Source organism: Gekko japonicus, unplaced genomic scaffold (assembly GCF_001447785.1).
Source record: "Gekko japonicus isolate JY-2015 unplaced genomic scaffold, Gekko_japonicus_V1.1 scaffold68, whole genome shotgun sequence".
NCBI lineage: Eukaryota > Metazoa > Chordata > Lepidosauria > Squamata > Gekkonidae > Gekko > Gekko japonicus.
Window position 1 is genome coordinate 650,350 of NW_015169175.1, and position 23,386 is coordinate 673,735.

The 23,386-nt window shown below is 46.3% G+C and overlaps 1 protein-coding gene across 1 annotated transcript; it reads left to right on the forward strand.

The window, feature by feature from the left end:
• Positions 1-1,170: 1,170 nt before the first annotated feature.
• On the forward strand, positions 1,171-20,807 carry LOC107114470 (alcohol dehydrogenase 1-like). Its single transcript, XM_015415967.1, has 9 exons — positions 1,171-1,274; positions 7,717-7,818; positions 11,630-11,768; positions 12,725-12,812; positions 12,929-13,148; positions 14,979-15,239; positions 16,935-17,070; positions 17,704-17,842; positions 20,339-20,807. The coding sequence occupies exons 1-9, from the start codon at positions 1,257-1,259 to the stop codon at positions 20,361-20,363; spliced, it is 1,128 nt and encodes a 375-aa protein (XP_015271453.1). The 5' UTR covers positions 1,171-1,256; the 3' UTR covers positions 20,364-20,807.
• Positions 20,808-23,386: the final 2,579 nt, after the last annotated feature.

Sequence of the window (23,386 nt, forward strand, 5' to 3'; positions counted from 1 at the left end):
AAGAGCTTTAACTCTGAGGTAATCTACACTTTGTTTGGTTAATGTAGTAGATTCTGGACTGTAACACTTCAGACTGCCTAATCTCCAGATGGGACCCAAAGTTCTCTTGGAATTGCAACCTGATCCCCTAACATCTGACCGCTAGGGATTTCCAGACCACCACCTGGCACCCCTGAGAACACAGGGGGCACAGGGCCAGAGGCAGGCGCTGTTAAGTATGACACTTAACTCAGAGGAACAGTTCAACAAGTGATTTCAGCTTTATTTCAGTGATAACAGCATGAAGGCTCAGCCTTGTAGGTGCTAGACCAGCTAGACCACTTCCATAGGCAAAACAGCAACTTATATAGAATTCTGGCTGACATAGCCACACCTACAATGTTTCACAACATCCAATCACATTAGGTACGTTACATCCAATCACAATCGATACATAACGTCCGATCAAACCCATTCCCTCCAGAATACACACCATTGGTCAGTATTTACAATCCGCATAATGAGCTATGGTATCTCAAGCTTTTACCATTATGTCTCTCAAGACATAACAGACGCAACCACAGAGTTTCCAGAGCACTGGCTGACACGCTGACTTCACATTCAGGTTTTTGTCTGGATGTGACATCAACATATCTTGCAACTTCACCTCTGTTCCGAAAGTTCTCCCATCAGCACGGGGGCAAGACAGGAAAATGCCCACCAAAAGCAGGCCAATAGTATGCCTGGTCATCACCCATCTTTTAAGGAAAGTCCTCTGCACAATCCTTTTAAAGCTGAATAAACATCAGAGAGACTTTCAATGTGGGGTTGTCGTTTTTTTGCCTGCCTGGAGGATGAAGGCTTTCTAGGCATCTGTTGGCATTCCGGTTTAATTCTGCTTCCCTTGATCTGACATGACAAATACTTGGATTTCATTGCCTCTCCATAATATGCACCTAATCCAGAAAGGATACGTTTTTTTAATGTCAAAATCCTACTTAATTTCCTCAGTGGTATTGAGGAAATCACACTACCCAGAGAAACTACCTGCTCAACCAACACAAGTCCTTCAGACTATAAAACTATCTGCACGCACGGAGAGATAGCAGAGGAGTGGCTTGCGTTCAGAGGGTGGAACTTGGGGAAGGGCATGCAAAGTGAAGTCAAAGTGTATTGTTGCAACAGGAGCTTTCAAGGAGAACCTTTAGGCATCAAGCAGTAAAGGAAGACCTACTGAAAGCCTGCTGAAACTACACAGAGGTGGTAGAACTGTCACTATGAGCACTGCAGGGAAAGTAAGTAAACGATCACTTATTGAACCCAGAGATTCATGACACCTTTAAAAAGAAAGACAGCACTTTGACCAGTTGCAAATAGTCAAAGGTCTGTGCTGGCCCTGTGAGAATGTGAGTTCTCCTCTCTTTTTCAGGGACTTTGTCTAGTTGCAGTCAGCTATAGCTGCTTTTCTTTTTTGCTGTCAGGTCACAGCTGATTTATGGCAACCCCACAGGGTTTTCAAGGCAAAAGGCATTCAGAGGAATTTGCCTGCCTCTGTGTCATGACCCTGGTATTCCTTGGTGGGTTCCCATCCAAATACTGACCAGGGCCAACCCTGCTTAGTTTCTGAGCAATGTTCCCTTTATTCCCGCCCCCCCCCCTACTGAGTGGAGCAGTTCACATCCTGAGCAGAATAGAACTGCTGTAATCTCAAAATGGGGAATGGGCAGTGCAAGACCCTGCGCAGCTCCAGATTGCCACTGAGCGGGGCTTCCTGTGTTAATGAGCAGCTACTCACGCTCACAGCTTTGTGGGAACACTGCTTCAATCTGATAATATCAGGCTATCCTGGGCTATCCTGGTCATGGAAAAGGACAGGACGCCAACAGTCCTTATGGCATCTGCTCTTGAAGGAACCAACCAGGGCTTGGATTAACATCTACTTTTTATGGGGTTTGCTTTGTAGTCTACAACTTTTAAAATGTAAAATGCCTTGGGTAGCTTGCAGAAAGGCAGGATCCAAATGGGGCAAAAAGAGGGGGAGCCAGTATTAGTGTATTGTTCAGAGCAAAGGGGTCCTCAAACTTTTTCAGCCTGTGGGCACAGTTGGAATACTGACAGAGGCTGCCACGGGAGACGGGCCAACCACAGGAACGTCAGGGAGTGAGGTTACGCATAACTCTGAGACGAGCTCCTCAGCATTTCAGATCCGAGTGCTGTTTAACGGCATGCCTTTAAAAATTTCCACAATGTTTAAAAATATTTTCTTGCATGCACACAAAATAAGTGTACACATTGAGCCAGCTAAGAAACCCTCACCTGGCTGTATCTGTCTTAATTTTGCAGGCATTTTGCAGGAAAAATGCTTCTTCTGGCTTCTTCTCTGCTTTAGATGAGCCCAGACAGTTGTTTGTTTTGTTTCTTTAAATTATGAAAATATATTCAAACGGGAAAGATCTAATGACTTCAGTAGAACTTCCAGTTAAGTGTACTACTAAGCATTTAAGCCATGCTGACCTGTCATGTTTGGTAAGAAGGAACACCCGATATGTTTTTAGAATATCACTCTGCTATTAGCACAGGAAAGGCATTTCACATAAAGCCATTGTCAGCATTATGCCATAAGAAATTTTAAAAGCCCTACTTAGCCCCATCGACTTCCTTAAAACATTTGGTGGGCATAAAGAAAGCTGTGGGCTGGTGCCAGAGTGCCCATAGGCACCATGGTGGCGACCCCTGGCTTAGAATGGTAGGTTGAGGGACATTTTCTGAAGCTCACTGAGTGGCTCTGGGAACAGTCACTCTTTCATAAGATTAGGGTTGTTTGAGAAGTTCCTGAAAATTTGGGGATAGTGCCTGAGGAGAGAAGAGTTTGGGGAGAAGAAGGAGCTCAGTGGTGACTTCATTCTAGAACTTTTCTCGTAGACTCTATGGTACACCTGAGAGTCTGCCCTCTGAAGGTGCCATTTCATCCTAGGGAACTGTTCTCTGTCCTCTGGAGATCAGTTCTAATTCCAGGAGAACTCCAGGCCCCGTCTGGATATCAGTAACCCTACACAGGATTGTTAGGGTTGCCAGAGTCGATGTAACGCGGTACTAGCCCACTGCAGGGTGTGCACGGGTGTGAGAGTATCAAATAAGACGTGAGTCTTATAGGCTTAGTGTAAAAGCTATTTACAGTTTATTCACACAAGCCACCACCAAGTTATTGCACAGACCGACAAAATGCTTACGCAGACACCAGATATTCACAAGAAGATGGGTTACACTGTACATCACTGTACTTATACTTGCATTGCCCAATCAGGACCAATGCTGAGTCATTGCTAATTAGTTCTGCCAGGAACCAGCCAGAACTGGTTGGAGCCAGCTCTTTTGACACTCAAGCTGTCAACTCCTGTCACTTAGATTCATCTGATCTACAGCCAGACTTAACTGAACATATATATGTTGACAGCCAGGTATTCACTATGTGCCGGTGGGGGGTATGAGGGAGCCTTCTGGGAGTGGTGCAGGGCTCCTCCCCCAAACAGCAACATTGCCACGTGGCGTCACTGACACAATGATGTCATGCAGAAGTGACATCATCACATCAGGGGTGTCACATGGCGATTCTAAAACTCTATGATAAATTTGTCCTCAAACCATAGAGCTTTGCCCTCAAACCAGAGCATTGCTGCAAGAGGTTCCCAACTCGATGATGTCACTTCCATGTGACATCATCACATCGGTGATGTTGCACAGCAATATTGCCATTTGGGGACCAGGTTTTCCCTGCCAGCCAGCTGGCCAGCAGTGGGCAGAAGCCCCCCAAACCAGAGGATTCCCCACCTGGACCTAGGTAATGGCAAGGATTGCTGTGAGAATAAAATGGACAGGGAACACCATGTACACTGGCCTGAGCTCCTTGAAGGAAAGGCAGAATAAGAATGTACTAAAACATAAATAAAATGGCCACCCAGATTTCAGAACACCAGATATAAAGCCAGGGCATAATAGGGTTGTAACAATGAAAAGCAGTAAATTGTCCATTCCAAAAACATCTGTGGTAGTATGCTGGAATCTATCCAAGATAATTTCTTCACAAAATATTCTACCCAGGCGTAATAATTTTTTTGCCACAAGTAACAAGTGAGCTTATCACATAATTGTTGACTTGTTCTTTACAATCCTTTGGCAAAGATTTTCCTTTTTCTGCTTTCATAACATTTTACACAACATTTCAGAGTCACTACATGTACCATTCTTGGTAGAATTCCAGCACTCATCTTGTTTGTACAAATACCTCTTTCCCCAAGAATAAAGGGGGAAAAGCAAGCTGCAGCTAGTTTGAAAGCTTTTACGGAATCACATTTAAGAGAACAAATCTTTTTAAAAGCCAGTGTAATATCACCTGACACAGTAATAATAATACATTAAAAATTAATAATTACATCACTTGACAGAGTATAATATCACTTGACACAGTAAGAAGTCTACAAGGTTTGCTGAGTGACGGGGCTTCTGCAACGTTATTTCTTTTATGGATAAATGTGTTTATTGTGGACTTGCTTGTAAAACCAAGTATGTTAATAGGACTTCACAAAACCCAGTTTTAAAAAAAGAATTATATATTCTCAAAGCAACAATATGTGGGGGAAGACACTGAGGGGTCTCAGAAAGCAGATTCTTTCCCATAAGAGAACAGATGCCTGTTTGTTTGAAATAAGGGTTGAGGACCTCTAGGTGAGGTCTGGGCGGGGGGCGGGGGGAACCCATTACAACTAGTCTCCCCTTGAGTAAATGGCAGCTTCGGACTCTATGGCCTTATTATACCCTTCTGAACTCCCTCCTCTTCCCAAACTCTGTCCTCCTCAAGCTCCACCCCCAAAATCTCCATGAATTTCCCAACACAGAGTTGGCCAGCCCAGCTGAAACATTTTACTGATAATAATCACAAATTCACACATTCTGGGACATGGAAAGATCAACAGGTTTACTGGGAAAGCAGTCACACAGTGGGCTTTAAGATGACAAACCCAATGATCATTTTGCACAGGGGTACCCAGCATGGTGCCTGTGGGTGCCATGGTGCCCACCAGTGTTCCCTCTAAGCTGAGTTAGTGTGAGCTAGCTCACGATTTTTTAGCCTCTGGCTCACACATTTTTGTCTTTGCTACGGAAGGATGGCTCCAGAGCAAACTAATTTATGCAGTAGCCAAACTGCTCGCTCACAGCTTTAATGCCAGTAGCTCACAAAGTAGAATTTTTGCTCACAGGACTCCACAGCTTAGAGGGAACATTGGTGCCCACTACGGTTGCCAGCTCCAGGCTGGGAAATACGTGGAGATTTGGGGGGCGGAGCATAAAGAAATTGGGTTTTGGGGAAAAGGAGGGACTTTTCCCCTGGTGAACTGATCTCTGTCGCCTGGGGAGCACTTGTAACAGTGGGAGGTGTCCAGCCGCCCCCTGGAGGCTGGCAACCCTAGCACCCACTGACATCTTTCCTGGTGCCTGCCAAGTATTTTTAGAAAGTGAGTGGGGCCACGTGGGGCTTTCCCCCAGCAGGGCTTCTGATTGGCTGTGCACAAGAGTTGCTTCAGCAGCAGCTGCCACCACAGCACAATTTTAAAAGGTATCCTCCTGTTAACCAGAATTTCTGCTGGAAATGTTGAAGAGTTATACATGACCTTACTCCCGAATATTTTGCTGTTGGTTTCACCTCCCATTGCAGCCATTTTGTGGCTGTGCCCGCCACTCTGTGTCAGAATTTCAAAGGTGCCCACTGGCTTAAAAAGGTTGGGGACCCCTGATCTTATGACACCCCAACGCATCTAACCTCAACGGGACAAGCAGAGACTGCAGGTAGCCATAGGGCCAAAGAACAACCCAAAAAAGAAAAGCCGAGTAATATATTTTATTAGGACCAACCGAAATAACACAGAACAGGGTGCAAGCATTTAAATTATCTTAATCAAGCTTCATGTTGAACACAAAAGCAGAATGTGGGGGTGGAAAAAAAGATATTCCAGGCCCTGATTTGAATAGTATACTATCCTCCTTCCCTCCTATAGGATGTTCTACAGGTTTGAACAGATTAGGTGGAGCAGGCATCAAGCCGTGCCTTTAGCCTACAGGGAAGAGGGAAAAAGAAAAAATCCAGCCTCGAAGGGGAAATATAAAAATCAAAAGCTGATTAAATGTACAAACAGAACATACAATTCTCTTCACAGGCTGAGAGCAGAAGGAAATTTGGTATTAACAAAACCTGCGATTAGTTTAGATGTTGGCACTAGGTAATAGAGTTGCCATGCTGCTTCTTCCTCAAAATAAGCTTACAAAACAGTGTTCCGTTGTGATTTGTGTTTATATTCACATTAGGCATTTCAGTGGTATAATATAATGCTAGCCCCAGGGTGTGTGTGTGTGGGGGGGGCTTGGGATGCCAATTCTGTTCTAATGTTGGAACAATGTTGGAACAGAACATTTCAATCAGAGCCATGGCCCCAGCACAGGACCATGTGGATTTTTTAAAAAAAATGCTTTCTGCCCCACTCCCACTATCTCTGATTGAATCTGTTCCCAGCTTTTGACATTATTTATTTAAAAAATTATACTTCACCTATCCCCTAGGGCTCATGACAGTTCACAATTCTACATCAGACCCATCCATTATAAAAATTAAACCCTGATAACCCCTGTCTCCATGAAAATGCCTGCAGCTAAACCCCACTAAAATCATACAAAATAAAACAGTCTTACAGCAGTTCCTAAAATCTTCTATGCATGGAAACCTCTTCACCTCTTCTAGGATCCTGTTCCGCTAGGTGGGAGCCACTATTGAAAAGGACTGTGGTCGATACCAGAATGATTCCCTTAAGTGAGGGGACAACCAGAAGGGGGCAACTAGAGGACTGCAGTTGCTGCACAGGGACATATGGGAGGAGACATGGGTCCTAGACCATGGAGGGTTTAAAGATCATAGCCAGTGCACTGAATTAAATTCAGAAATAAACAAGCAGGCAATGGCCCTGGTCACACGGGGGGGGGGGGGAGGCACGGCCAAAGCGCGGCTTTTCTGAGCTGCATCAAAATAGACGCACAGCGGTGGGATCACACAGATCCCCCGAGCCGCCGCTCAGTTGCTCCCCGGCATGATCAGATGCCGGGGGGGGGGGGGGAAGCGCCGCGAGTGAGGCAGCTGGCTGCGCATGTGCGCATGCGCAGTTTGGCCAGGAGCCTCAAAGGCTGCGGAAGATGGGTGTGCCGGCGATCCCACGGCCACCCTTGCTGCGGAGCTTCAGGTACGTAGTACTCTTTTGATGCGCGTTTCCCCCTGGAAAGGACGGATCGGGGACGGGTGCGCTCCGCTTCCCAGATGTTGTGGTGTGATCGTGCCCAATGTAACTGTCTTACAACAGGCAAGATGGGTTCCATTGGCTACTCCAACTCCATTCCATCTCAAGTAATTAGGTCTAATCCCTCCAAAGCATTCGGTTTTATCCCTAACTTTCTTGCGTGGGTTTTTTTTGGGGGGGGGGGGTTGTTAAATTTAACTCTCACAAATATTCTGTAAGATATTTAGGTGGAAAGATAACGATGAATCAAAGTTTATCAGAAAGCTTCAAAGCCGAATGGCAGGTCTGTGGAGTCAAAATCCAACACTGATCGCATGTACAAGAAACAGAGAACCCCACCCTGTGTCAACAGCTGGTCTAGTTACAAGCAGAATTACTCTTTGGCCTTCTGTTTTCTTCACAGGTCATCAAATGCAAAGCAGCTGTTTGCCTGGAGGTTAAGAAACCATTTAGCATTGTTGAAATAGAAGTGGCACCACCAAAGGCACATGAAGTTCGCATTAAGGTAAGAATGAAAAGCGAAAGATTCACCACACCTCTGTTAACAAAACGACTCATCTGTTCCTGGATTAGGAGCTCTGGATATGAATGGAATGGCTTCTTCAACAGCATGAGCCAAGCTTCTATTTCTTAAGTTGAAACCAATGGGGGTGCACAGGAGTCCTCTCTGCACATGTGACAAAAAACTAATGTTCCACAGATGTAACATTTGCAGGCTGATGCAGAATAAAGGGCAGTGACATGCAGCATCCCAACGGGAAAACACACTCCACATCTAATTGCAGATTTAAATGATAGAAACTTGGGGAGGGGGGAGACAAACTCTCCAGCATCTCATGCTAACCAAGTTTTAACTAACAAAAATGGGTTCTACTTCCATCAAACTTGGATATTGAGTAGTGGGTTGCCGCATGGATGGACGACAGACAACGACGTAGTACATAGCACGCTTTATTGGTACTCAACAAGAACGAAGAACAATGGCCGGCAGGCCAACTATATACATATCCAGGGGCACACCCCTGGGTCCCATTGGCGGGTTTGAATCTCCCGCCACGGTCCCATTGGTTCCCCCAGTGGAGGGACTAGGATCCTAGTCCCCATTGTTATTCCCGCTTCAAGCTCAGGGTGTTCGCTGGCCCCCAGTGGTGGTCAGCGTACACAACATCCCTCCCCCCATAGTTCGGAACCCCCCTAGGTCACGTAGTCCTTGAGGTAGGACGGGGCCCATCGCTCTCTTGTGGACCTTCGGGGGGGTGATACTGGAATCGCTGGGGCCTCGGCCACTGTGTCGGAGGGTCTTACCAGCGGAGGCTCTTCAGGTTCAGGCCTGGCTGACGTTCCAGACCTTCCGCACTCGTGTGTTCCGGGAGCATGCGCCTACGGAGCTGATCAATGTGTCTCCGCAGTAGTTGGCCACACTCGGTAGACACGTTATACATCCGGGTGCCCAAGGGACGGATGATGCAGCTGGCCAGCCATGCGGGCCCCCTACCAAAGTTCTTGGCAAAAACCGTGTCTTCTGGAAAAAACCCGCGGGGTGCCTCCCGCTGCTCCATCGTGTTCCGCTCCTCTGGAGCCCGATCCGGGTGCAGGCGGTCCAGCAGGGTCCGAGGCCTCCGGCCAAGGAGGAGCTCCGCTGGGCAGTGGCCGCTTACCGGGTTGGGCATGATGTGCTGTGCGAGGAGGAATTGCGCAATTCGCCTCTCCCATTCTCCCTCCGTCAGGTGGCTCAGTGCTTCCTTAGTCGTCCGCACCGCTTGGCCGTTGGTCGCGGGGTGGAAAGGCGCTGACCTGATGTGCCGGATCAGGTTGCCGCTGAGGAACTGCTGGAACTCCTCCAACATGAACGCTGTCCCATTGTCCGAGACGATGGTGTCTGGCAGACCGTGGGTGGCGAACAGCTGTCGGAGGATGCGGATGGTGGCCCTAGTGGACGTTGTGGAGACGGGGCTGACCTCCAGCCACTTGGTGTAAGAGTCTACCATTACCAGGAACAACAGTCCATGGAACGGTCCAGCAAAGTCTATGTGTAGCCTGGACCACGGGGTGTGGGTGGATTCCCAGGACTGGGAAGGTGCCCCCGGTGGGCTGGACCTCACCGCCTGGCACGTGGCGCACTGTTTCACCCATGCTTCTACTTCTGCTTCGATGCCCGGCCACCAGACGTAGCTCCGGGCGAGGCCCTTCATCCTCACGATGCCCGGGTGTGCCTCGTGCAGGGCTTGCAGAACCTTTTGCCGCAGGGCGCTGGGGACCACGACCCGGTCCCCCCACAGTAGGCAGCCTTTGTGTGCCAATAACGCCTCCCTGCGGCATTTGAACGCCGCAAATTCTGGCCCCTCCACCTGTGTAGGCCATCCCCTCACCACCCAGCCCAGGACCCGAGATAGAATGGGGTCCCGAGCGGTGCGGCGGGTGACGTCAGCTGCCTGGAGTGGCGCGTCTGGGAGGCCCTCCACCTGGAGGACACAGTGCACCAGGGCTGGGTCCTCCATGACGTCCGGCAGGGGCAGGCAGCTGAGTGCGTCGGCGTGGCCCATCGCCTTCCCGGGGCAGTGTTCAATCCGGTACTCGTAGCCTGCCAGGAAGATGGTCCACCGTAGGACGCGCGGGGAGAGGACCTGTGGCATTCTTCGGTCGGGCGCGAAGAGGCCGAGAAGCGGGCAGTGGTCGGTGGCGATGGTGAAGGGTCGACCATAGATGAAATCGTGGAAGTTTTTAACCCCGGCCACGATTGCAAGTCCTTCGCGATCTATCTGGGCATAATTTCATTCGGCCGCAGACAGAGTGCGCGAGTAATACGCGACCGGGACCTCCCGGCCGTTTGGTAGGCGATGTGCCAGTACAGCCCCAACGCCGTAGAGCGAGGCGTCGCAGGCCAGTACCACCAGCAACGACTCATTGAAGTGGGCCAAGACCGCGTTGGAGATCAAAAGTTCTTTTACGTTCCGGAACGCGGTGGCCTGCCGGGGTCCCCACACCCATGGGGCTTGTTTGTCCAACAGGCAATGGAGAAGCTCCGCTACCGCCGCCTTGTGGGGTAGGAAGGCGTGGTAAAAGTTCAGGATACCGAGAAAAGCCTGCAATTCCGCCTTAGACTTTGGCAGCGGCGCCTCCACAATCGCTTTAACTTTGTTGTGGGTTGGGTGGAGGCCCTCAGCGTCCACCGTGAACCCCAAAAAGTCCACTGATGGCACCCCCAGGCGGCATTTGTCCAGTTTTACTTTCAGCCCAGCGTCCTGGAAACGGCTGAGCACGGCGCGGAGGCGAACGGCGAATTCGGTGGGCATGGCTGCGGCGATCATCACATCATCAAAGAAGGGCGTGACGCCGGGGATCCCTTTAAGCAAAGAGTCCATTAGTTGCTGGAACAGTCCAAGCACCACGCTCACCCCAAAACGTAGTCGCTTCACACGGAATGCCCCCCGGTGGGTCACTATAGTTTGTGCTTCTGCTGTTGCCTCGTCCACTGGCAACTGCTGGTAAGCCTGGGCGAGATCCAATTAGCCAAAGATCTTCGCCCACCATTGGCGGGTTTGAACCAGTATTTCCATTTCTAATTGACAACAGCTCTCTAGGATCTCAGGCCAAAATTTTCCCCATTGTTATTACTTAAGATCCTTCTAACCAGAGATGCTAAGATTTTGGGACCTTTTGCATGCAAACCATGTGTTCCAACATCATGTCTCCTAAAATAACATCCCCAGATGAAAAACAGCACCAGATTCCAGTAGATATCTGTCATTTGGGCATGCTTAAGGTCCCTAGATTTTGGTGAGTTTAGGCTGAAACTAGAAGTTACGTTGCATGACTAAATTTAAGTCATGCTGAATCTGATGGGGAACAATTTAAAAACACAGTATTGATGGGTAGAAGGAAGAAGATGGGTTGGAACCAACAAGATTTTTTAGCTGAATCTCACCCTGTTCTGTTCCTTATTACAAATCCCGTCCCACATGGCCTTTATCCATGCAGATCCCACAATCCCCAACATATCCTTTTTGGTGGTCAAGAAGACCCCATCCTCCCTCTTTCGCCAATGGAAAAGCTAATTGGATCCAACCCATTGTCTCTTGTGCTTACTTTCTCCATCCCAAACTACTTTTTAAAGCTGTTTTGTCCTGACCAGTTACAGTCATGGAATCTCACAAGAGGGGCAGGGAGTGTAGGCAAGTGGGAAAGTTTTGCTCTTCCCCTTAGCTGCCCCAAACCAACACGAGTCTTCAGCGAAGATTCAACCCTATTTAAGCAGACTTCCGTATTCCAAAAACAGCTAAGCCTCAGGCAGTCGACTTCTTTTATTTTCACTCCAGATTTTGGCTACGGGAATCTGTCGCTCAGATGATCACGTTGTCAGCGGCTCTCTCTATTCGCCCCTTCCCTGTGTTCTTGGCCATGAAGCGGTTGGAGTTGTGGAGAGTGTTGGGGAAGGAGTTACCAGCGTGAAACCAGGTACAGCAAAGCATATGCGTATAACAAGGAAATATAGAGGCAACACGAACAACAAGAAGGCTGGAATTTCCCAGCTACAATTTAAGCTCAATAAGGGCTATACAGAAGTGGTTTAAACCCATCTCCTTGTGGCTTCACCAGCTGAAACTCACTCCACCCCTGCAATTTAAATGTCCTTTACAGAACAATGACAGGCATTAAAGGGATAACAATAGTGTGATGGGAGGGCTGGTTTACATTAGAGAAACCACATTGGAAGGAATGATCTAATCTCTGTTGGAAAAACAGCTTGAGGAAGGAGGCTCATGGTCCTTTTACCTGCACACTGCCACCCTGATCTGAATTGGGCTCCCAACATGCCTGAGAATTAAGTTTCCACACAGAACTCCCAGAGCACATCTGGTTCAACATAAGCCTGGGATGGACCTGTAGAATATATAACAGCGTAAACAGTAGAACATTAGATTCAGGTGGGTAGCCACGTTGGTCTGAAGCAGCAGAACAAAGTTTGAGTCCAGTGGCACCTTTAAGACCAACAAAGTTTCATTCAAGGTATAAGCTTTCGTGTGCAAGCACACTTCCTCAGATACAGGGAAACAGAATTCCTTCAACCATTACATATAGGAAGAGAGAGGCGATGGGGGGTTGGTTGTCAGGAAGGGAAAGTCTGAGTCAAGATGCATAAGTACTGGGTGATTATAGCTGAGACTGGAAGTAAGAAAGATCTGCGAATGGCAGTAAATTAGCATGCAAATACAAGAGCTAACAAACGGATGTGAGAACGAAGTTTGAGTCCAGTGGCACCTTCAAGACAAAGTTCAGTTCTGGGGATAAGCAAGAACGGACTTAGCATGGGTCCATGCGCACTTCCTCAGATTCAGAGGACTGTCTGCCTTCATGCTACTAGCTCTTATCAAACCTCCAGAGATCAACGATATTCTTCTTGTTATTTCCAGGAGACAAAGTCATCCCACTCTTTGTCCCCCAGTGTGGCGAATGCAGCACTTGCTTAAATCCCAAAGCCAACATGTGCTCCCAAAATGAGTGAGTTTCAGTAGCAGCAGTAATTAAAGGACTGGTCTTCTAGTCCTTCTTATTATCATTCCTTTTATTGTGTCCTTAATCAAAAGAGCAACCCCCACCCCTTCTGTCTCTTTCAGCCTTGGGGGTGCTAGTGGACTAATGCCTGATGGTACCAGTAGGTTCACTTACAAAGGGAAGCCGGTGCACCACTTTGCCAGCACCAGCACCTTCACAGAATACACCGTGGTGCACGAGAACGCCGTTGCCAAAATCGATGCCGCAGCTCCTCCAGAAAAAGTGTGTCTGATTGGCTGCGGATTTTCTACTGGCTATGGAGCGGCCCTCAACACTGCAAAGGTAGCGATCAGAATGTAAGCGGGTGACAGAATGTAAGCGGGTGATCTCCAGTGTGAGAAAACTGTGGGCATGTGAACTGCGGCACAGAGATAAGGCCATGTTCCCTGCCTGTGGCCAACATGCCATTTTTCAGTCTGCAGCTGCTGCAGCCAATGTGGTGTAGTGGTTAAGAATGTCAGACTAGTGCCTGGGAGACCCAGGTTTGAATCCCCACTTCTGCCATGGAAGCTTGCTGGGTGACCTTGGGTCAGTCACACTCTCTCAGCCTAACCTACCTCACAGGGTGGTTGTGAGGATAAAATGGAAGGCAGGGTATAAATGAATTAAATAATAAACAATGTACTAACAATTAGCTGAATTAGTTATTTGCCCATTGAAAGCATTACAGTTTATCACTTAGTCATTACCATTAATACAGTTACTGTAAATGAAATAAAAAATATCAGTGAACGTGGCCTAATATTAGGCTTGGAAAACCTTCCAAAAAGTTATCAGGTATTCTGTTTGTGTAATTATGTGTACCTCCTCCTCACTCACGGGCAGGGCAAGTCCTATGGAGCCTACTTTCATGTTCTGGCCCTGTCCAGGTCAGACTGGGAGAGGCAGACCTAGAAGTAACTCTGGAAAGCTTCAGTTGTTGGAAAAAACCGTCTCTCCATGTGACTGTCTCTTCAGTGCCTGCCTCTCCATAAACAGGTCTGGCCTGGACAAATCGAAATGGAATAGGAGGACCCAAGTATTTTCATCTACTCTTGCCCAGAGATAACTTCATCCTTGGCCAACAGCTGAAGCCTCAACTTCAGTAGAGTCTATTTTCCGGTAGCCTTGCCCAGACAGGTGTGAACAAGAACTGTTTTCTTGCTGACTTTGAAATACCTGCTTCATCCATTAAAAAACTCAGTGGGATGGCTTCCCATCGCACCTCCCTTTTAACATTGGTTCCAGTCATGGTTGCTGATGACAAAGTAGGGCCTGGAAGGGATCACATATCTACTAAATTTCTTCTGCTCCCCAAACTCCACTCTCCCCAGGCACCACCCTGAAATCTTCAGGAATTTCCCAAGTTGGTGTTACCAACTCTACTCTGGATCCTATCAATCACGACAATGTGTTTCCAACAGTTGGCTCATAATCATTTGATTAAATTTTAATTTCACAATGGGGACTCTTAGGGGGTTTAGCAAAATGTTTAAAAAGCTTTTCTGCAATTTACAAGTAAATTAAAATGTGGAATTCGCTGCCAGAGGATGCCGTGATGGCCACAGGAATAAACAGCTTTAAAGGATAGATTCAGGGAGAATAAGTCTATCAATGGCTACTAGCCATGGTGACTGAGGGGAACCTCCACATTCAGAGGCACTAAGCCTCTGAATCCCAGAGCCAGGAGGCAACATCAGGGGAAGGCCTCGGCCTCAATGCCCTGTTGTTGGCCGACCAGAGGAACTGGTTGGCCACGATGTGAGACAGGAAACTGGATTAGAGGGACTATTGGTCTGATCCAGCAGGGCTCTTCTTAGGTTCTTAAACTGAACATTCAAACAGCTCCATGGGATAGTTTCTGGGGGACAGCCATGTTGATCTACAGTAGAATAGCTAGATTTGAGCCCATTAGCACCTTAGAGACCAACATGATTTGGGGGGTATGGACTTGGTCATATACATGTATCTGCCAAAAGAAGCTTTGACTCTCAAAAAGCTTATATCCAAAAAAAAATCTAAGGTGATACAGGACTCAAATCTAGCAGTTCCATGGGAGAGGAAAAACAGTATTGCACTGGAGATATGGTCCCTCACTGACATTCTCAATTTATTATCTTTATGGTGATGTAGGTGGAGCCTGGTTCTACCTGTGCTGTTTTCGGTTTGGGAGGAGTCGGTCTCTCTGTAGTCATGGGCTGCAAGGCTGCAGGAGCATCCCGAATCATTGGGGTCGACATTAACAAGGATAAGTTTGCCAAAGCCAAGGAGCTGGGCGTCACAGACTGTGTCAACCCAAAGGATTTCGATAAACCCATTCAGGATGTAATCGTTGAAATGACCAAGGGTGGTGTCGATTATTCTTTTGAAGTGATTGGACGCATTGATACCATGGTACGTGCATTAAGGTATCATTGCATCAACCCACACCAGTAAATCAATTTCAGCCTCGGCATTAATCCACCAGACCTCGTACTAGTGAGGGCCCTTTCTGGTCCCACTCCAGACTTTTTTGGGATTACAGACAATCCTCATGCCTTGGGTTCTGAGCCAATAATCTGTTGCAGCCCTTCAAATTTTGGGAGGATGTGAACTGAAACAGAATCCTAATGGAAACATAATCCAAACAATATGGAACTGATGCTGGTCAGAAACAATGATTTCTGGAGGAGATTGCTTTGTCTCTGTAGATGGGGTAAGATTGTCCCTGGCTGATCAAGCAAAGAGCCTGGAGGTATTCTTGAACATTTCCTTTCTTTCTGAAAAGAAGGATCTGATTGTAGCTGCCTTTTCCAGCTGCATTTGGTCTGTAAATAACCCACTGCACTGGACGTGGCTATTTGGCCATAGAGTTCCATGCTGTTGTAATCTCTAGACTCGATAACTGTATATAGGGCAGCCTTTGAAGGCTTTACTTAGAGCAAAGGATGCCTATGTTTTCACTTCCTGGGACAAACTGACAAAAACACATTATGCGTGTACAAGCAAGGACCCACAAGCAACTTATGGAGAGGGGGCACCTCATTCCCCCTGCCTTTACTTCCTCCCCCTCCCCACCCCCACCCCATTGTCACTGCTCTGCCTACCCTCCATCACCACTGTTTTGCCTATCTCCCCAACTCTCAGTACCGTGTCTCATAGTTTTCCTTCCTTCCTTCCCTCTCCTCCACCCCCCATCCCTCATGCTCTGCCTACCCTCCATCTTCGTTGCTATACCTGTCCCCCCCCCATGCTTGGTCCATCAAGTTTGTAGGGACATCTTCCTTCTGTGTAAATACGCCCAAATCCATTGATGTAAGCGTTCACAGATGGGCCCATACTTCACTATTAGAATGTAAGATCCACCGCCAAGTCGCAACCCACTTATGATGACTCCAGCAAGGGGCTTTCGAGGGAAGTGAGAAGTGGAGATGGTTTGCCATTGCCTTCCTCTGCAGAGTCTTCATTGGTGGTCTCCCATCTATGTACCACCCCTGCTTAGCTTCTGAGATCTGACGAGATCAAGCTATGCCATACCACTCCACATCCATTAATCACATTACATCTATGTTCAAAGAGATGCACTGGCTACCTGTTTGTTTCCATGTTCAATTCAAGAAGGCCCATCTCTCCTAGTTCAAACCTTTCTGCGTGCTCTCAGATCTGCCCAGAGTGCTCTTCCAACTGTACCATCTGCTCCAATAGTGTGCTTGTCCTCTGCGAGGAACTGGGCCTTTTATGGAACCACCTATCAGGGTGTCTGTGTACCAACATCCCTCCCTGATAGCATTTAGAAGACTGTTTACGATCATCTTGTTTCAGAAGACTTTTGTGACTGCTGAAGCTGTTTTACCGGTTGCTGATACACTTAAATTTATATGAATAATCCTTCCGGTATGCTGTTTTATTCTGTCTTAAATAGCTTATTTTTAAAATTGTTATTGCTATGTAAATTCCCTTGAGTTTTTGAAAAGGCAAGATATAAATATTTAAATTAAAGGTGCCAGGGGTTTCAAACCTGAAACTCTGCAAGAATTTCATGGTGCTAATGGCAGATTCCTCCCCCCTCCCACGCATGATTAAAGTGCATGACTTTGATTTTCGCTCTAGACTGCTGCCTTGGCTTCATGCCAGCTGAATTATGGAACCAGCGTGATTGTGGGAGTGGCTCCCTCAGCATCAGAGATCACTTTTCACCCAATGCTCCTCTTCACTGGCCGCACTTGGAAAGGATCTGTGTTTGGAGGTAAGCATTATCTCACACCTGCATATCCAAGGGAGAGATGCTACAGCAGGGTTCCTTCCCTCTGTTTTTTTTGGTGCTCTTATTTTCATTGGTGTTTTTTAGTTTATAAAAAAAGATGACTAAGAGGGAACAAGGTAAAAAGTTTATAAAATGATGCACAGCTTGAGAACGTTTCCCTCCTCTCCTGTAACCCTAGAACTTGATGTCACTCAATGAAATTGATTGTACATTCATAACTTAAAAGAGAGAATACTTCATGCAACACATAATTTTTTCATAAATGTAATGCCACACAGTCAGGTGAATACTACTAGTCTGGATGGTTTAGAAGAGGATTAGATTGGGTTGCCAGCTCTGGGCTGTAAAATTCCTGGAGATTTTGGGGTAAGGAAGTATGCACAATCCTGTTATGTGCAGCTGGAATGGCAAAACAGATTGGATGTGTGAAAAGCGCTACCTGCAATCTTTTCTAGCACCCAGTAGTCCTGCACCAATAATCTTCTGCTGCACATTATTGTGAAACACCTTCAGGCTGCAAATCTCTGGGAAAGCAAAAGATCTTTAATTAATTACTACCATATGGCATTGTTGTTTTCAGTACTATGTCCTAATTACGTACTTCCTTAACTTCAGGCTGGAAGAGCAAAGAGGCTGTTCCTAAACTGGTTTCAGATGTCATGACAAAAAAGATCACTCTTGATCCATTAATTACCCAAACTTTACCTTTTGATAAAATCAATGAAGGTTTTGACATGCTCAGATCAGGAAAGAGGTAAGACTTCCTTTTCTCTCATCATGGTTACAAAATTCTTCCTGAACCTTAAAGTGAAGTTGCCTGAGCTTATACGTAGGAGGAAGCCAGCATGAACAGTGGTTAACATGTACTGTGAGACCCAGGTTCGAATCCCTATCTGGCCATGAAGTTTGCTGGTTGACCTTGAGCCAGTCACTGTCTCTCAACCTCACCTACCTCCAATGTTCCCTCTAAGCTGTAGAGTCCTGTGAGCAAAAAATCTACTTTGTGAGCTACCGGCATTAAAGTTGTGAGCAGGTGATTTGGCTACTGCATAAATTAGTGTGTTCTGGAGCTGAGACAAAAATGTGTGAGCCGGAGGCTAAAAAACTGTGAGCTAGCTCACACTAACTCAGCTTAGAGGGAACACTGCCTACCTCACAGGGTTGTTGTTGTGAAACTAAAATGGCGCAACCAGCCCCAGCTCCTTGGAAGGAGGGCAGTATAAAAAACATACCCAATAGCTTGGTAAAGAACTAGACTACGGTTCCAATACTCATGGAGGATTCTCAGCATCTTCATCAAACTGTAATTCCCCGAACTCTCTAGGAGGAGCTATACCAGTTACACTTCTCTTAGATTTATATCAGTATATTCCATGTAGGCAGGCCAAAGAAAGAGACAGATTCCAACCGCCCCTATTTACCAGGGCCACCCCTGTTTTCTGCCCCTGATAAGCCACCGCTTGAGTTTTATCCCACAGTACTTCTGTCTTCGGGAGATGCATTTCCAGGTGTTGTTATAATGGTTTAGAATGGCTCAATCTACACTTTCATCACAGATCAGAATGTGTCCCTGGGTCATTGGTCCATCTGGCAACGAGCAAAAGTGCTGGCAACTTTGCAGGCAGTTAAATCTGTCAATTAAATCCCTCCTGCTCTAGACACAATTAGGGGGTGGGGGGAACACTGAAATTTGGCTTTTCTTGCTACTTGGTATCCAGAGCTAGTCGCTCTTTCACCTTTAACAATAATGGGGTGTTCCTTTAAACTGTAAGAACAGCAGCAGCAGAAGTAGGACTGCCTCCTTCCATTTGTCCCTGAGCCCCAACTATGGTCATCAGGAAGCTTATCTGTTGGTTATTTCACCACTCAAGGTGGCCCGTCTGGCATGAACCACAGCCTGGGCCTTTTCTATCATGGCCCCAGCTCTGTGGAATGGGCTCTCTGTAGAGGTGAGAGGGGCTCTTTCCTTGGAGATATTAGACATGCCTGTTTGGCAAGGCTTTTGAGGGAGTTTGAACTGGCAGGCATGGGGCGGGGGGTTGTTGTTTTTGGTTTTTAAACTGAAAATATTTTAAATTAATATTGTTAAGCTGCCTTGAACCAAAAGGAAAGGTTAAATGTAAATGTTTTAATAAAGAACCAGGCAGTGTTCCATTACAATCAGTAGACTTTTTCAGACATTACAGCCACATGTACCAGGAGCCAAACAACTGCATGTATCAGAAGCATGCACTACCCACAATGCTACCCACAACTAGTGTTCCCTCTAAGCTGAGTTAGTGTGAGCTAGCTCACAGTTTTTTAGCCTCCAGCTCACAGATTTTTGTCTTCGCTCAGGAAGGATGGCTCCAGAGCAAACTAATTTATGCAGTAGACAAATCGCATGCTCACAACTTTAATGCTATTGGCTCACAAAGTAGAATTTTTGCTCACAAGACTCCATAGCTTGGAGGGAACATTGCCCACAACGTGTGATCAACATGTTGTCAGAATAGGGCAACATGTGTATTTTGCATGCACATCCAGACCCCTGAAAAACCCAGTGATTGGTTTGCATAAACTGAAGCTGTACGTGCATGTAAGATACATGCATTGCCCCTGTTCAGGCAACATGGTAACTCCCCTGTATTGGGAGCATTTACTCATAGCTGGAAGTCTCCTGGCACATGTGCATGAATATTGAAAAGGTCTAATGTTAAACAGCTCTTTAACAAATCTTGTATATTTTGGGGACTCCTCAGGTCCTGATCCAGTTGGTTTCTTACACCCACTGTTAGGCAAATGTGGCTTTTTTGTGGGCACCAAATTCTGCTTGTGGGAGGGCTGTCAACAAAGTGAGGGGTTTAGCAATTGGAAACTCCCATGTGCAGGAAAAAAGGGGGAAGTATTGTAGTAAGTGTGACTGGATCATGATCTTTACTAACACAGTAGGATAATGCCTGTTATCTCCAAATGAAGAAAAGATTTATTCTAGTAATGTGTGGTGCATTAACAGAAACTGCTCCTTTGCGGTCATAAAAAGGCACCTATGAAGTTTTGCAATATGTGAATGGATTAATTAAAAAACTCTAACATCTGTTGAAATCAGTTGGACATGCTTAATCTTTAGCCAGATTGCCCCTTCTCTTTTGTTTATTAATGTTTGAAATTTTCCATTTGATCTTAATCTTGAGAAACGTTAGCTATTTGTGCTTTGACAAACAGAGCTGAGTTAATCATCCCTAACTTTAAATTTCTTCTACCATTTCAGTATTCGCACTGTCCTGGTATTTTAAAGTCCATGCTGAGTGAGGAAAAATACAAGAGAGAGACCTTTGGCAGCTGAACTGCCTTGATCAATAGATTATACTCTGTGTTAACAGGAAATCTGTGGAAATGACTGGATTCTGCTGCATCACCAGATCTGAGAGCAATGGCGCCTTATCTCATAGGTCTATTCTAGGACATTTACATGTACTTGGTGTATAATGAAAGATTTCTTGAAATTCAAGGTGTATCTCATTATTAAAAGTTTTGGTATTGACACAAAAATACTGTCCAGTGAAAGAGCATAAAGGAAAAAAACCTCATGAATTCCATAATGGAAAAAAGGATAATCAATATAATGTTGAAATGGCTCTGGGGAAATAATTTGGCACCTTTTTGCATTATTAATAATAAAAATAATATTCAGATTTCTCAGTGATACAAAAACTGTTTAAAGCTAATAAAAAGCTATAACTGTGCAATTTTGATTTGTATATTTTGAAGTGAAATGTTAACAGTTTGTATTAAGGGTTAAAATAAAGCTTTTAAAATCTGACTGGCGTTATGCTCTTAATATTTTTCTTTTTTCCATGCAGCTTGGGACACTGAAATAAAAATATAAATGGGGAGAAACAATTGCTTATGATCCTAAAACATATGAAAAGTCCCCCCTCCCCAACTTTTATGTTGCCTGCTTCAAATGTATTGTGAAATACATTTGAACTTTAGAGAACTTTAACCTTGCAAATTTTACCAGACTCATCCTTGCAATCACATTTGGGAGGTTTATAATTATTTTCTAAATCTGCTCAGGGATTCCAGTTTCAGAATTTTAACTTGTCCCATTGAACTCAATGGTAGCCAAGCCAGATATTACCTGAAAAGCCTTGTGTGGGTCCTATACTTAAGACTGACAACCTGTACTGTGTTTTCCTGCTGCAGAAAGAGCACTGCTTCTCCCTGCCTTCACTCCCCTATGAACCCGGGTCTGACTTGAGTGCAGATTCTCCCCAATCGCATGCTTTGGCATTTAAAAACTGCATTGTTTTCTGGTGTCTGGCCATTTATTTAGCACCTTTAATAAAAGACGAGGCAATCCACTGTTTCGCTTTGAACTTTGGGGAAAGAGGTGGCTTTGTGTTTGGGTGGTGGCCTTTGAGACCATCAGCTCTCTGCAGAACCAGCTTTTCCTGGAAATCAGAACTGGTTTCCCCTCATTTCACTTGGTAAATTTGTACCTCTGTATTGTGTAGTGGGTTAGCTGCATGGAAGACCCGCTGAGGCACGCATGATACTCTGCCTGCATTACTGGTACACAACAAAGACAAAAGACAAACGGCCGGCTGGCCAACTATATACATACCTGGGGACACACCCCCAGGTCCCGTTGGTGGGTTTAAATCTCCCACCACGGTCCCATTGGTCCCCCAGTGGAGGGACCAGGAGCCTAGGCCCCATTGTTCTTCCAGAGTCAAGCTCTGGGGTATTCGCTGGCCCCTGGTGGCAGTCAGCAGACACAATACTCTGTCTTAAAAAGCATGATTTAAAGACTCATAGTCTGCTCGCTATTCAAACTGTTATATCTGCATGCAGCTTTTAACACATAGCAGCCCCTTTTCAGATAATTGATTTCGGCACACCCACCACGTGCAATGAGAACTTGTTGTTGTTCAGTCGCACAGTTGAGTCCGACTCTTTGCGACCCCATGGACCAGATCACGCCAGGCCTTCCTGTCTTCCGCCGTGATTTACCCATAACTGTCCTATTATGGATGCACAGCTACCATTTAGCACAACTGGGCAGCGTGTATATTTTTGGATATGTATAAACAGCCATGCAAGCTCACTGTGTAACTCTAGGTCAGTCAGAGGGTTGCCTGGAGTTCCCCAAGAATTACAACTGATCTCCAGTCTACAGAGATCAGTTTCCTCAGAGAAAATAGCCGCTTCGGAGGGTGAACAGTGTGGCATGGCATCACATCCCTACTGAGCTCCCTCCCTCTGTTATCTATTGGGCTGGAACCTCCCAGATCTGTCCATAAGAGATGGGCTGAGCTTGAAGCTCTGGAACAATAGACCACCAGGATTCAGAGGTAACCAATGAGAAGGCAACGTTATGCAAATACAGGTAACCAATGAGGAGACAATGTTATGTAAATAGCCAATCCTTGGGAGTGGGGTGTGTTTGGGTGTGATTTTTTGCATGCTACTTAAACAGGGCAGTTGCCCTGCAGTCTTGTTCCTGAAATCACTAAAGTAGAGCTGTTCACTGCAATTGTCTTGAACTCAGTATTTAACACCCTCCACTACCCAAAGTAGGCCTCCCAGCCTCCAGGTGGGGCCTGGAGATCTCCTGCATTGGGCAAGGGGTTGGGCTACATGGTCTGTATGGCCCGTTCCAACTCTATGATTCTATGATAACTGATCTCCAGCTGGAGAAAATAGCTGCTTTGAAGGGTGGACTCTATGGCATTGCCCCATGCTGAGGCCCCTCCCAAACCCCACCCTCACCTGGATGCACCCCCAAAGTCTCCAGGTATTTTCCAATCCAGACCTGACAACCGTAACCCAAAGTCTGCCCTCCCCAGTCTTCGGCCTCCAAATATCCAGGGATTGTCCAACTTAATTTGGCAACCTTGCTGTGTCAGCCTAACCTCACACGGCTGTTGTGAAGGAGAGGACAACAATGTTGTTAGACGTTTGGGTTGTGCATTAAGAGAAAAGTGAGCTATAAATATCTCTAAAGTAAGAAAGAAATCTCTTCCAACCAGCTGAGCAAATCTGCTTTCTTATTCAGGAAGCTTGACGCCAAATCAGGACGTGCGTTCGCAGGGCAAAGTAATCGACTACATTCCCCAGAATCCCTCGCGGCCAGGCTACGGTCAGCCGTGCAGTTCTATTCACCGACGCTTTTGCTGTAGAGGAATTTCGGGGCTGAGAGTGCGATTCATTGAACTGCTGATTAGAACCAGCCGTTGTTTTCTTTCCCGTTCCGAAGCCGAAATCGGGACAGATCTCCAAATCATTCGTGTGGGGAAAATATTAAGCAAGC